Genomic DNA, 13,330 nt, shown 5'->3' on the forward strand with positions numbered 1-13,330 from the left:
TCTTTTCCTTAGGTCTAAAAAATGCTGCATCTAGTTTACCGAGAACTAAAACCTCACTTTTCTCTAACTCGATACCCACCACCCCTCTGTTCACTCTCACACTTTCCCGCTGCTCCCTTTCTTGCCCAAAGAGACAATACTACATGAGCACACAAGCACTTGGGGCCAGCCCCCCCAGGGGTGCATTTGGTAAGGCACACCAAAGCTGTGGGAGTTTGGGTGAAAGCAGAACGGTAGGGACAAGTTCTGGGAGGCTGGGCTGAGTTTTGGACATACGAATATAAAATATTATAAGTAGAAAGAAACCAACTCGTCTGAATTTCTTTATCTTTTATAAGGTATGACACATGGTTGGTAGCTTCAAAGGTGTGGCAAAGAATCATGAAGTCCTTCTTCCGAGCAAGCAGTATAAGCCAGGCTCTGAGTTTATTGACAGATTAGAAATTTGGTTGCACAAGGGGAAAAGGTCCTTTTCAATTGTTTTGATTCTTTTTTTTTTTTCTTCTTTTTCTTTAAATGTTTTGTACTTCTAGAGATCATACTGAAAATCTTGTGGGTGTAAAAGGGAAGAAATATTCCCAAAAGTGTTCCTTTAAATGCTTCATAATACTTTAAATGCTTCATAACAGAATGCAAATACTAAGTGTATTACAAACACATGTGTGAATGCATACATGTACAAACATATAGACACATACACAGATACACATAAACATGCACACACATATCTGCATTGTCTCTCTTCATCTATGGGGGGAGATATATAGCAGCTGACAGACACAGCCTCCACGTAGTAACGCAGAGGAAAAAGAAAACCAACAAACCGTAGTCCTCATTAGTTCTGAGTCTACTGTAGCTTCTAGGAAGATAAAACCAGCAAAGAACTTAGGTTTCAAATCTGATTTTGACTAATAAAGCCATCGAGGCTTACTAAACCCACATAAGTGAAGACTGCTACTGTATTCTATTTAAAGCTTTATAAAAGTGTTTTGGACTCTGAGAAATCCAAACCTGGAAAGCACCATACAGTTGTGCAATTATTAAAAACTTTTAATTAAGCAAAAAAGGGGAAAAAACCCCACACGTCTCAGAACTGTCATCCTGGACAAAGCCAGGGACTGTTCAAGTCACTGAGAAGGGAGCCCACCGCTTTCTTAAGTAAATCTCTTGGGTGGACCCACCTGGGCAACAGAAAGTCCCCATCCACAGACCTGATGGCCTGTGAACAAGCCTGTTGGGGACGGGGGCAGCGGGAGCGGTGTCCACCCTTGGCAGCCAGCCCTAGCTCTTCAAACACCGCACGAGGAAGACCTCCTCACCCTTTACCCTGTGAGGCAGCCTTAGGAGGAGGAAGAGTCAAGCTCCGGAGGTGAGGAAACCAGAAGGGGCACCAAGGCTGTGAGCACACCCCAAGCCAAGTATGGCCCCCCCAGGTCTGTTAAGTGAGCTGCCCTAAGCTCTCTGTACTCGAGCGTTACCAACAGACCTAGCTTTAGATGTGAATGAGAACCTCAAATTGATATATATAAACTGATTATAAAGGAGACCAGCATGAAATTCCTACATTAACCTAGATTTGTATTCTTAAATTCAGAAAAAAATGCTTTGGAGTATGTTTATTTTCAAAATGATCCATGACTGGTGTATAGTTTAAACATGCAAAGAGAAGTTTACTGGAAGGCTGTCAATCAGAAAAGAATAATTATTCTTCCTACTTTTACAGGGTTACATAAACTGGATAAAACCCACAGGAACAGTAGCTTGGTGTTAAGGCAGTTTGGTGACTGGGCTTGCCTTATATGCACATCAGCAGTCAAAGCAAAAAAAGGTCAGGAAATTCTCCCCAGAAAAGCTATGACCCTGTAACCAGATTTCAAGAGATGTAAGGGAATCCACTTTCCTGGTACCAAAATGTCACCAGTTCCCGATTAAATCAGTTGCCTGGAAGTTCCGAGTTTATTAGCTTATTTACAAATAGATGTTTAGGGCATTCTTTTTCTTAAAGCTATTCGCCAGATCAAAATCATCTTGAAAATGTACACTGTACACCATCAAGCTTCTTTGTAGGGGTGGAGCAATGTGTAGCACTGGGGTTCAGACCAGGACGAGGGGACCAATTCAATACTGTCCAGGCGCTCCAGGGTCGGGCAAGGATTGCTCAAAGGCATGAGGGCTCACAGTGAGCCAGCTGGGCCTACGGGGTGGCCACTGCTGCCGGACAGCAAGCCAAGGTGAGAGGTGGCAACAAGGCCCTGCTGCTCGACAGCTCCCCGCCCTTCTCCTCGGGAGGCTGGCTTCCAAAGGGCAGTGTCAAGAATCAAGAGAAGCCTGCCAGCCACCAAAATGCTACCTCAGGCCTAGCCTGAAAACATGAATGTTAAATTGCCTTAGTATCAAACCAAGAAACTGCTTAGCTCAACCTACACCAGTCTGTCAGTCTACTTGGACACCGAAAGGCAAGGCCAGCCAGCATAAGCATCAGAAGCTTCATCCTGACCTTGGTAAAAGGGGCTTAAAGATGGAGAAAAAGGAAGCTAAGCAACATTCAGTGCCAGGTGGGAAGGTGACTACGTTAATTCCACTGCCACCCAAATCAACTGACAGGCTAAGACCTGGTCCTGACTAAGGGCAACTTCTTCATACGAAGAGCTGATAACTTTCAAAGGGGCTCTTCTCTATTTAGCTCCCAAACCTGATACCCAGTGGAGATAGTGAAATCATTCCTCACCTCCCCAAGAACCACCAATGGATGATAAATCAGCATATTTATTTCTATATCCTGCTCTCTCCCCCGCAAAGATTACCAGCAGCTGATAAAAGCGATGAACTTGGGAACAGGAGGACAGGGTGGCAATGAATTACTTCAATTACAACTTAACTTAGATGTCACTACACAGTTTGAAGATATTGGAGACACGTAAGCCATTTGGGGTTCAGGAATATTGTGAAAGTTACTTTCACTGACGTTAAACAAGTCTTTTTATTCTTATCCACAGACCTCTACTGCAGGAACTGTCTACTGTGCAGGTCTGCATAATGAGTATGTCTGAGGTGCTTACTGAACTGTTCAGTTCATTCAAATCTCCTGAAAATTTACCCATCATCATTATCAGATCTGAAGAAACATTCCCTGGAATTACAATCAACATAAACCTTCCTCTCATGTACCCAACACTTCCTCTTTTAAATGTCTTTGCCTAGCTAACAGGTTAACCCCAAATCACAACCTAATTGCATGTCTCACTCCAACGCTGATTCACAAATGGCAACTAAACTAAGCATTTAAAATAAAACAAAAAGCAAAACTTTAGGCATGACTCACTTGCTGCAAAGAAGAATCCTGTGAGAAACCCGTTTCTTTAAAGTCAATTTCATCATCACTGGATGAATGAATATGGCAGGTTGTAACCTATATGCATAGAAATGTAAAAAACTATTTAACAGAGAAAAGTTTTGGACATTTGTATCAGCATTTTTACGGAAAAATCACATTTAGTTTTTCTCTCAATGTGTTAACAATAGCAGGAACAAAAGTAAGTAACAGCTAAGTTGTAAAAATCCACCCAATAATTCAAGGGTACACTTCACTCAACCGGATGGTTTGGCTACCTCTCCTTCTGCTGCCCACCTGCGGTTACTTGACTCACGATTAACAGCACCAGAAAGCATGCGAGAGATGAGGTACTCCACTTAAGTGATTTTGGTAATTATCTCCAATTAGACGTTTACAAAGGGAGGGAAGAAGTTAATGGCTCAGATAAAATATAAAAATAATTAAATGTGCCAAGCCTGAAGGGGAAAGTTGCAATTCCCAGGGATCACTAATGAGCCATTAGAAAGGTGAGGTTTAATACAACCATTTCACTTTAAATTCTTGCATTTCTTGCCCATTCTAAGAAAAGTCTTGTTCATAAATGCTAAATATGACTTAGGTCAGTAGTCCCCTGCTCATTACAAGACCCCAAGTCTTCTGCCGCTTAAAACGTAACCCCCTGCCCTCACAACTTAAAACCAACTCACATTAATAAGCAAAAGCATAAACACGAACTGCTCACCAATCCATGGTAGGTGATTTTTATTAATTCATAAATGTATTAACAATTAGAAACGAAGATATACAAATGGCTAAGCACCATACTAATGACAGTAACTGCTCTACAGCAAGTAATAAATATGAACAGTCTGTAAAATTCTAAGAACAAGCACTATACTTCTAAGGGTAACTTACACTGTATTTTCTGAGTTATTCGTCCCGTACTTTTTGTAGAAGTGTTCTGGGCAGAGAGCACTGTCCTTGGGGGAGACACAAGCAGCCGTTACCTGCCAGCCCTTGAAGCTGTGCCTAGAAGCCTAGAGTTATAGACACCAGCCTGGTTTGCTTTGTGATGTTCCAACACTGATTCAAGAAGCCCAAAGTAGAATCCAACTGAGTTTGTACGGGGTATGGCTTATGAAATTCTGAATAAATCACTGCCTGAATAAAATTAATCTCTTTTCCCTTTGTCTGGCTATCTTTGGTGAAGATACTGAGTCCAAGTGAATAACCCAGTGTTTCCAATTAATTCCCTCTCCATCCTCCCTAAAGTATAGAGAAAGCATTCACACTAATTTTGAATCTGGCCTGAGGAAATCAAAGGCAGACTTTGTGATCAATGAAGGGAACCTGCTTGAGTCGACCGTGGCTTTAGCAAGCTGGTGGGAAAGATATGGGGGTGAGGGTGTTCCAGGAAAGCCCAGCCAGGATGCAAAAAGGAGGTGGTGGAATACTGCTTGGTCACGGCAGCTGGCACCTTGCAGGGCAACTGCAGTCAAGAGCCAGGTCAAGCTGTTCCACTGCAGTGGATTTAGGAGCTTCGGGCAACTTGGCTGGCCAGTACAAGAATCATATTAAGCCCATGTGTGTTGTAGGGGTGCAGCACCACGGGGGGCGGGGAGGGCACAAAAACAGAAGACAATTCAAAGAGCAAGCTCGGTGAACTAGAGAGAAAAAAAAAGGAGCTGACTACTCCTAGTATGTCTTGTTGTTTAAGTTCAAAAGGATATGATGTGTCCTCATTCATACTTTTTGCTACAAAATAAGATTTCATCAGGTCATTAATTAAAATAAGCAACTAGCTTCTGTTGAGCAACTACTATGTGCCAGACACTGTGACCCCCTTATATATATTCTCCTTAACTTGTATCCTCAAAGCAGTTAATTTTTTCCTCCAAAAAGAAACTACTGTTTTACCAAGTTATTATTAATAATAACACAATGCCTGCACACATTCTCAATTATGTTTTTAAAAGATGTGGGGACTCTGCTTCTACCTACACCACACCCAGTCTGAAATGGTTATTAATAGAATGAGCTAAAAGAGCATTTAATTTACCTACAGGGGAAAACTTGTTCATCTCAGTCCCTGATCTAAGCTTCCAAAACACAACCCTTCTGAGGCATCTTCAGCTCAGTAAATGCCTCTTTCATTCCTCTTCTTCCAGCTAAAATCTTAGTCATCTTGTTTCTTCTGTCTCACCCACATCTGTCCACTCTACTGTCAAAAGGGAACCTAAAATCCCACCACTTCTCATCAAGTCTATTATCACCTCCTTAGTGGAAAGTTTCTCCCTCGTCTGGATTAACACTATATTAGGCAACTAACCAGTGTCCCTGCCTCGACCTTGTGTCCCACTACAGTCTATTCTCAATCCAGCAGCCACAATGATCTTTTAAATCACTGACATCAAATCGTGTCACTTTTCATTTAGTTCCGAACCTAACGGTTTCATCTCACTAAGATCACAACCCCAGGAGCCTGCCGTGAAGCTGCATGAGATCTGACCCGCAGAACCCCTAAACCTCTCCTCCCATCCTCTCCCTGGCCCGCTCTGATACAGCCACACGGGCGCTGTGCCGGCCTCTGCACCCGCTCTCCCTCCCCCACTTCCCTCCAGCCTCTACACAAATGTTCTCCATGGCGTTTTCCTAGACCACCTAATTTTAAATTGCACATCTGCCCAAAACACTCCCTGACTCCCTCCCCCTAGTTTATCCTCCATCTCCACTGAGGCACGGATTTTTGCCAATCTTGTTTAGTGCAATATCCACAGTGTCCAGCACACAGCAGCCCCTCAAATATTTCACGAATACTAGTAAATCACTAAATGAGAATACAGAATCATAACTTTAAAAAAAGGAACAAGTACAGAAGAACATTCTTGCCAAGCAAGATGCATTCTAAGTAAACTACACTCTTGATGCTGCAGTGAAAAAAAAGCTTTTGAGTTGTTACCTTCTTTCATAATAAAATTTCAGTTTTATTAACTGTCGTTAAAAGAAAAAGCAAATAAGAGTTTTCTTCATCTTGGCTGATTAGGTTGCTAGGAGAATCCTAAGTATGACTTGATAACTGGTAACTTGATAACTGGTGACCTCCAGTGAAAAGTGGAAGCTACAGACACTTGCTCCTTGCTGCACGTGGTCCCACTGTGGACCCCCAGCACTTACATGACCTGGGGATGGTTAGAAACGCAAACCCTCAGACGTTCCACCTTGACCTGCTGGATCTCCAGGCAATTCATACATGCATGTCTGTATTACTCTACACAACCTCCATAAACTATCTCCTAAACTACCTCAACCTTAAAAAAAAAAATCCTCACCCTTGGAGAGGCAGGCCGAAAATGAAACAAACTCAATTTTCCAAAGTCAGTACAGAAACACTGCCTATGTTATCTAAATTTACTCTATCTAAATCCTTACCAATTTTTAGTTTGGGAGCTTAGTCAAAACAATGCGGCCTCTGGATATAATTAAAACACCAAATATTACTCGTGATAAACTCCCAACATAAAAACATAAGCTATATCTTATTCATATACTTTGGCATGACGGGGTCAGAAGATTAAAGTACTTCAAAGATCTGAGAGAGAAGGTAATTCAAATGTTGCCCTAGAAGTGATAGGAGCTGGAAGACAGATGCTGCCCTAGAAGATGGCAGGAGCCTGGGGCTGGCACAGCTTATCCTACATAACCGAGCAAGTCCTCAGGCCCACAGCCAGTAGAATAGGTGAGTGTTTGCTGTATAAATGAACGAATCCTGGCTGTGGCTAGAAAATAAAGAACAGGCCAGGGCAACCTAACAATGCACTAACTCAAGCATTTGGTGCTGAACTACAGGTTGACCCAAGTCCTATGAATATACCTGAAATAATTCCCAGAGAGGTATCTGAGCCATCATCCTAAAACCAACTAAATCAGGGCAGTGTATCTAATCTATCTATTTGGGGAGGGAGGTAGGGAATAAGCAATCTATTATTTAACTGCCAATTTCAGTGATGAGTATGCCTGCAACAATTAGAAGGGATATGCTTTTATTTGGACTTTGCACTACACGACCTAGTGGGCATGACACTTCTGTATGACATTTTTGCAAGGGCAACACCCACTGCATGTACCAAACTGTGTTTATAATAATATTCACAACAGCACATTTTCCCTGGAACATGTGGGATATAGCCTGAAACATTCTGGGCAGAAAATGAAGAGCCTGGAGGCTACAGTTCAACTCTCCTTGGCAGCCCAGGATTAATGTATAAGGATCCTTAAAAACTTGGAATACCCATATCCCTAAAAATACTACAAAGCAAAATTCCCTATTAGAAGGACTTAAGACTAAGTAGAGGTTAGTACTGGGTATTTGAAACCAAGGAAGTGAAGAGGTCCTGAGAGATCAACACAAAAGTCTAAAGAAACAACAAAACCATAGAGTGGGGCTAAGTCAACAAAGAATATGAGCAATGCTAACAGGGCTCTATATATCTGACTACTTTTGCTATATAAGCGAACTTCTCCTTCTTCTGTTTTACTGTGGATTATCTATGTAGTCCAAGTATTACAGCAGAAAGTGCAATAGGCAAAGGAGAACTGAGCTTCAATCGGCGTGATAGGTGGAGCCCGTGATGATTTCTTCCTTCAACACAGGTGTAAATGTATGTCTAGATGTGTCTGACCCAAAAGAGCTGTGCACTAATTATGCAGGGCAAGCCCAGGCTCCTCTGTGTGGACATACACGACATTACACACAGTTACAGACTAGATCACTGACGGCATCGTGCAAAGTAGCTGAGTGCTACCTGAACTGCAATGAAGTCCATCTTTATAAATATTTAAACTACTCACAAAAGAAATCTGCTTGAATTACCAACGATAACTTTTTAAAAAAATCCTGATAACAACAAGTTTAACTGGACATGCTTTACTTCTACCTCTGAAGTCAATCTAAAGGTAATTTTTTTTAAAGCTTTAACTATTTTTTTAAATTAATTTATTTATTTTTGGCTGTGTTGGGTCTTCACTTCTGTGCAAGGGCTTTCTCTAGTTGTGGCAAGCGGGGGCCACTCCTCATCGCGGTGCACGGGCCCCTCACTATCGCGGCCTCTCCTGTTGTGGAGCACAGGCTCCAGACGCACAGGCTCAGTAGTTGTGGCTCACGAGCCCAGTTGCTCCGCGGCATGTGGGATCCTCCCAGACCAGGGCCCGAATCCATGTCCCCTGCATTAGCAGGCAGATTCTCAACCACTGTGCCACCAGGGAAGCCCCAAAAGGCAATTTTTAACGAAGTTTCCCAAACAAGATCAGAATTAATACTCCTATTTCTTTATGAATAAGAAACAAGACAAAAATCCCCTTCAAGGAGACCACATTTCCTGCATTCTTAACAAGGAATCAATGTGGGAAGCTCTAAAATGAAAAGGTTCAATTTAACAGTATGAGAGAACAATTTCACCTACAATAAGACCCTGATGATCCAGAATTTTAACCAGTTTGACTGGGGGAAACAAAACAATGTACAGTGGGTAATACATTCATTAAAAGTTACTTAACCCTTCCTTGATCCCTCAGGGCTGTGAATGCCATTTCCTCCGTTGGGCTGTGACACCCTGAGACAATAAGGGCCACCAAATCTATTTTAACTAAATGGCCCCCCACGGCTCCCTTTCTACAGTTCTCTCTCAACTTCATAATTCTTCCAGCTCCTAATACCTAAGAATTCTCTCACTATATCCACCTGAACAAGCCACCAACCTGTCAAGAGTCTGGAAAAAGATAACCAAACTTGTTAGACAATCTGCAAAGCAGGAGGCATTGGGCCTTTCAGGCAGGTGACGCAGGATGACTAGTGACCGCTCTGCAGCACCACCCCACCCCGTTTCTAGGCTCTGCTCTGAGCAGATAAGGCTGCCTAACAATCGAGGTGTTACCGTATATTAGAAATGCAAGACTGTGGCTGCTGAATTTCAAATACAGAATTAAGTGCCTGACACACCTACTTCCATGTAGAGTCAAGGCCACCACCTCAACTATCAGCTGGCATGTGCCTGCAAAAGGAAATGCTTTTCCTTGAAAAGCAAAAGCAATACTTACCTTAAAACTCAATGTATTAAAGAAAACAAAGACTACATTCCAAAGTCCAATATAATTTTAAAGAATATTATCAATGCCATTATTCCCTGGCTCAAAGTACCAATCTATTAAAGCTGGGGTTTCAAAGTCATCTATAAAATTTTCCCCCACTGGGAATGACTTTAATGAGGGTCAACTCAACTCAGTAACATTAGAAAATATCGAATACTTAGGTTTTCTAACCACCCGGGGTTATTTAGGCGTAAGGCAACAAACCCAACACAGTAAAAGGAAGGCTAGAGGCTGCTCTGTTGAGGTGCCTGGGGAGCAGGGCACTGAGGGAGGTGGAAACCGAGTACAGTGGGAGCAGGTATGCGTAGCTTCTTTGTGCCCTTACGTCATCCCAAGCAGGAATTGGAAGTTGACTAGACAAATTAGCAAGAGTACGGTGGGCACTGACCTCTTTTACTGGTAAGAAACGTGAGCTTGGCCTACAATTATCAGGCCAAGTGGAAGATGTCTCACATCTTTCTGAATAGACGGGCAAAGGCCAAGAGCACTGAAATCACAGAAATGTAACCTTGTAGAACCTACTAGATCTACCGTGTTCCTCTTGTTAGTTTCTCCTAAGGAGCTTGTGCAGAACGTCTCCCATCGTTCCCTGACTTCGTCTGGAAGATCTTCAGGGGGAGAAAAGGAAAAAAGCATTAGCACCACAGTGACCTGCACACAGACAAATAAACAGGTAACTCGATAGGGCACCACCCATGTGGTTCCTCAAAGGCGAGCAAGCCCTGCAGGCTGAGCTCTCGGAGGGACGGGGTATAGCCATGCTCAGTCTGAACCCCGAGAACTTTTCAGGAACCCCCTCCCCACCACGGCCTATGCGTGATGCCAAGAGCCCTAAGCAGTTCTTTGAATTCAACAAGTTTTTAAAGACCTTTTGGTAAAAACTTAACCTGGAAAATATGTTTCCAATAAGTTCCCTGTAAAGGTAACAGTCTTTAAGGTGGGGGTAAAAGCAGTTTTGCTCCATGGTCATGTGAGTTTAGGAAACACTGCAAATCTCAGCTCTTGCGCACTTTCTTGAGACACTCTGACTGGCATCTGGCCAATGAATGTCCCACGGAACCCAGTTTGGCTTCTCAAATTGCTCAAAGATAATGTTTCCTAAATGTTTGTGTCATAGGCCAACATATGGATACGTATGCAATAGTGAAAGCTACCTTCTACAGAAATTGTAAAGAAAAGGATACACAAATACTTTTCTGAGAAAATGAAACTATAGCTGTAATCTTGGAGGCCTCACTAAGGTTGTCATCTGACAATTCTGGTTTAAACACACGTGTGTACACACCCTTACAAAGGCAAGCAACTTCCATAAAACGAAGACTGATGTAAAAAAAAAATCATACACATGGCCAATTCATGTGCACAGCTAAGGACAAAGTGTGATGATCTGGCTAACACCTCGCTCAAGAAGCAAAATTACAGGTGGGCTAGCCCCAATTTGTCCATCACTGGGCCACAACTATACTTTTCGTGCACATTCAATAGGTAACAGCCTCTTGAACACAAACATTCTTAAGAGAGAAATAGTAGGATAGACTGAGAGATGATTTTCAGCAAGTTAATAACTGAATAAATGCTGTACACAGAGGTTGGAGATGTTTTGCCTTCAGAGCAAGTCACAGGACTAGTAATCCCACTGGGACCAAACCTGGAGCACACAGAGTGCTTGATGCTCTCATGTGGGAGGAGATGGACTCAAGGCCTTGGTGCCAGCGTAAAAGGCATCAATATGGTTTCTTCCAAGTAACCTTGGGCTGATTAAATTCAAATGCTAGTGCAGAAAGAGTCCTTTAGGATATTGGCTAATATCGTTCATTTTAGTAATAAAGAGATGGAAAAAATGCTGTTAAATGCTTTAATATGCCCATTAAAGGAACTCAATCCATAGGCTATGTAGGGGACTTCAGAAGAAAATAAAAAGCAAGAGTAATTGTAGCTCAAGTGGCTCAACTGTCAGCCTACGAGTACTTCAAGCTCAAAGGAACGGTTTAGTGAGCAATACCCTTAGAGAATGAAAGTGGGTAACTAGTTACCGGCTGAGCCTGCCAATACTTAATAAAAGGACTGCAGAACTGAGAACAGAGATACAGCAAAAATCTATATTGTTCAAACACATTCTCAAGAGCCTCATTCAAATCTCGAGATAATATAAGGAAACTCTTCAGACAGCTATTTAAAAAGCTATGAATATTTCCACTTTACTCTTAAATCATTTCTCCAATCCAACAAAAATGTAATGAAAATTCCATAAACCCATTACCTTTGATGAGCTGCTGTACTAAGGCGCTGTTGGGGCCCTTATCAGTGCTGTGCACGATGCAGTTGGCTATCCTTGTCAGGTGTCCCATGTAGCCATGCCGTCTTCCTCCTTCGGCTCTACCAGGGGTAAAGGACAAATATTCAGACTCCTGAGAGGATGGAGTGATGAACAGCTTGGTAAGTACAGTGGATTTAAGCAATTGTTCTAAAAACTGAGGCACTAAAGACAAGAACAGGCGGAAAAAGAGGGTGTGTAATATAACCAGGTTGGGGTAGGGGTCGGGGGTGGGAGTGTGGCAGCAACTGCCTACTCAAAAGACTACATTGTAGCCTCAGTCAACAGGACAAACTCTGTTCAAAGACTCAAACCAACCATGCTCAGTAACATAGTATCTTTAAAAACAAAACCCCATTCACTGATGCCTAATGATTCTGTGACTTTCCTTCCTATCTTTCTGTGAAACTATTTTTCAGACTTTGTTTGTAGGGAAATGAGGTGAGAATTCTGCTGGTTCCTTTTGCTAAGACATCAAATTTTAATTGTATCAATCAATCATCGAGATAGTCATCTACCAATGGCATTTCTCAAGTTAAAATATTAGCTGATTTGAGGACCTGGCCAAGATGAGAGGTAGTCAACTTGTATCTGGCCCACTTCCCACCTGGACACGGACATTCACATTATTCCTCACCCCTTCCCCACTTAGAGTCCAATCTTCACAACTATGACCCATCTTTACATTTAGACAAACTTTTCACATCACAGTGATTTCTCCGCCCGAATATTTACAAAGTGTCAGACAGTCTTTAAATTCTATGAAACAAAAGACTTTTGATTGCAGACAGGAGGGAACAAACGGAAGAGATCTTTGCTTAAAGGGAGAATCTTTCAGGAGTCACTAAGAAAAACCATACTGTGCTTGTAGGCTTGCCTGGAAAATGAAATATCTGCTAATAAGCTTAGTAGAGGGCCTGGGAATACCTAAGGGTCTGAAGGCATAAGGTTGACCTCAGCTGAGCTGCTATGAGCCTCTTTCAGTTTTCATAGTAAGATCCCACGACCCGAGCGTTCCTTCTGGGCAAATTCTTAGTCAGAAACTCTGGTATTCCCTCAAACCCTCACAAGGGAAAACAAACACCCATCTCCAAGTTTTTTGGCTCAAGGCTCCGGATTTTCTTTAGGCTTCCTGTTCAGGGAAACCTTAAAAAGCTCTTTCAGGACTCCCCAAGAGGGGAGGAATGGTATTAGTCAGGCCTTCAGAGGATGGAGCTCACGGGGAGCACAGCACACGGGACACCTCGGCCCTGGCGAGACGAGGAGGCAGAGAGAGGAAGGGGGTCAAGGAAGGCTAAGGTGGGGCAGACACATAACCAGAGACGCCACTCTGGCCACAGACAGCACCCCAAAGGAGCTCCATTTGGAGGAAAGTATCTGAGGTCCACCAAGACTGAACCCCTGCCACCCTCAAACTACACGCCACCTTTCGCCACCCAGAGTCAAAGCAAAGCCCTTTCGGTGTTTAGTAAGCAATTTATAAAAACCAAACCCCAGAAAACAAAGCAGACAGCTCCCGTGAGTTACCTAGCTCTCCTGGGCACTGCAAGAGACATCTG

At 42.7% G+C, this 13,330-nt stretch overlaps 1 protein-coding gene across 10 annotated transcripts in view; it reads right to left on the minus strand.

Moving 5' to 3' along the window:
- PPP6R3 (protein phosphatase 6 regulatory subunit 3) overlaps nt 1–13,330 on the minus strand; it is a 129,733-nt gene that overhangs the window by 28,161 nt on the left and 88,242 nt on the right. For 7 of the 10 annotated variants that reach the window (XM_082629154.1, XM_082629153.1, XM_082629152.1 and 4 more), the window contains 3 exons: nt 11,718–11,833; nt 9,980–10,065; nt 3,323–3,409 (listed from right to left, as the gene is read on the minus strand). In XM_082629154.1, coding sequence (XP_082485280.1) covers nt 3,323–3,409; nt 9,980–10,065; nt 11,718–11,833 — 289 coding nt within the window. The remainder of the gene's footprint in view (nt 1–3,322; nt 3,410–9,979; nt 10,066–11,717; nt 11,834–13,330) is intronic. The other 3 variants (XM_082629148.1, XM_082629156.1, XM_082629155.1) reach the window with 1 other exon arrangement.

This window comes from Mesoplodon mirus (genome assembly GCF_964341445.2).
Source record: "Mesoplodon mirus genome assembly, chromosome: 7".
Taxonomy (NCBI): Eukaryota; Metazoa; Chordata; class Mammalia; order Artiodactyla; family Ziphiidae; genus Mesoplodon; species Mesoplodon mirus.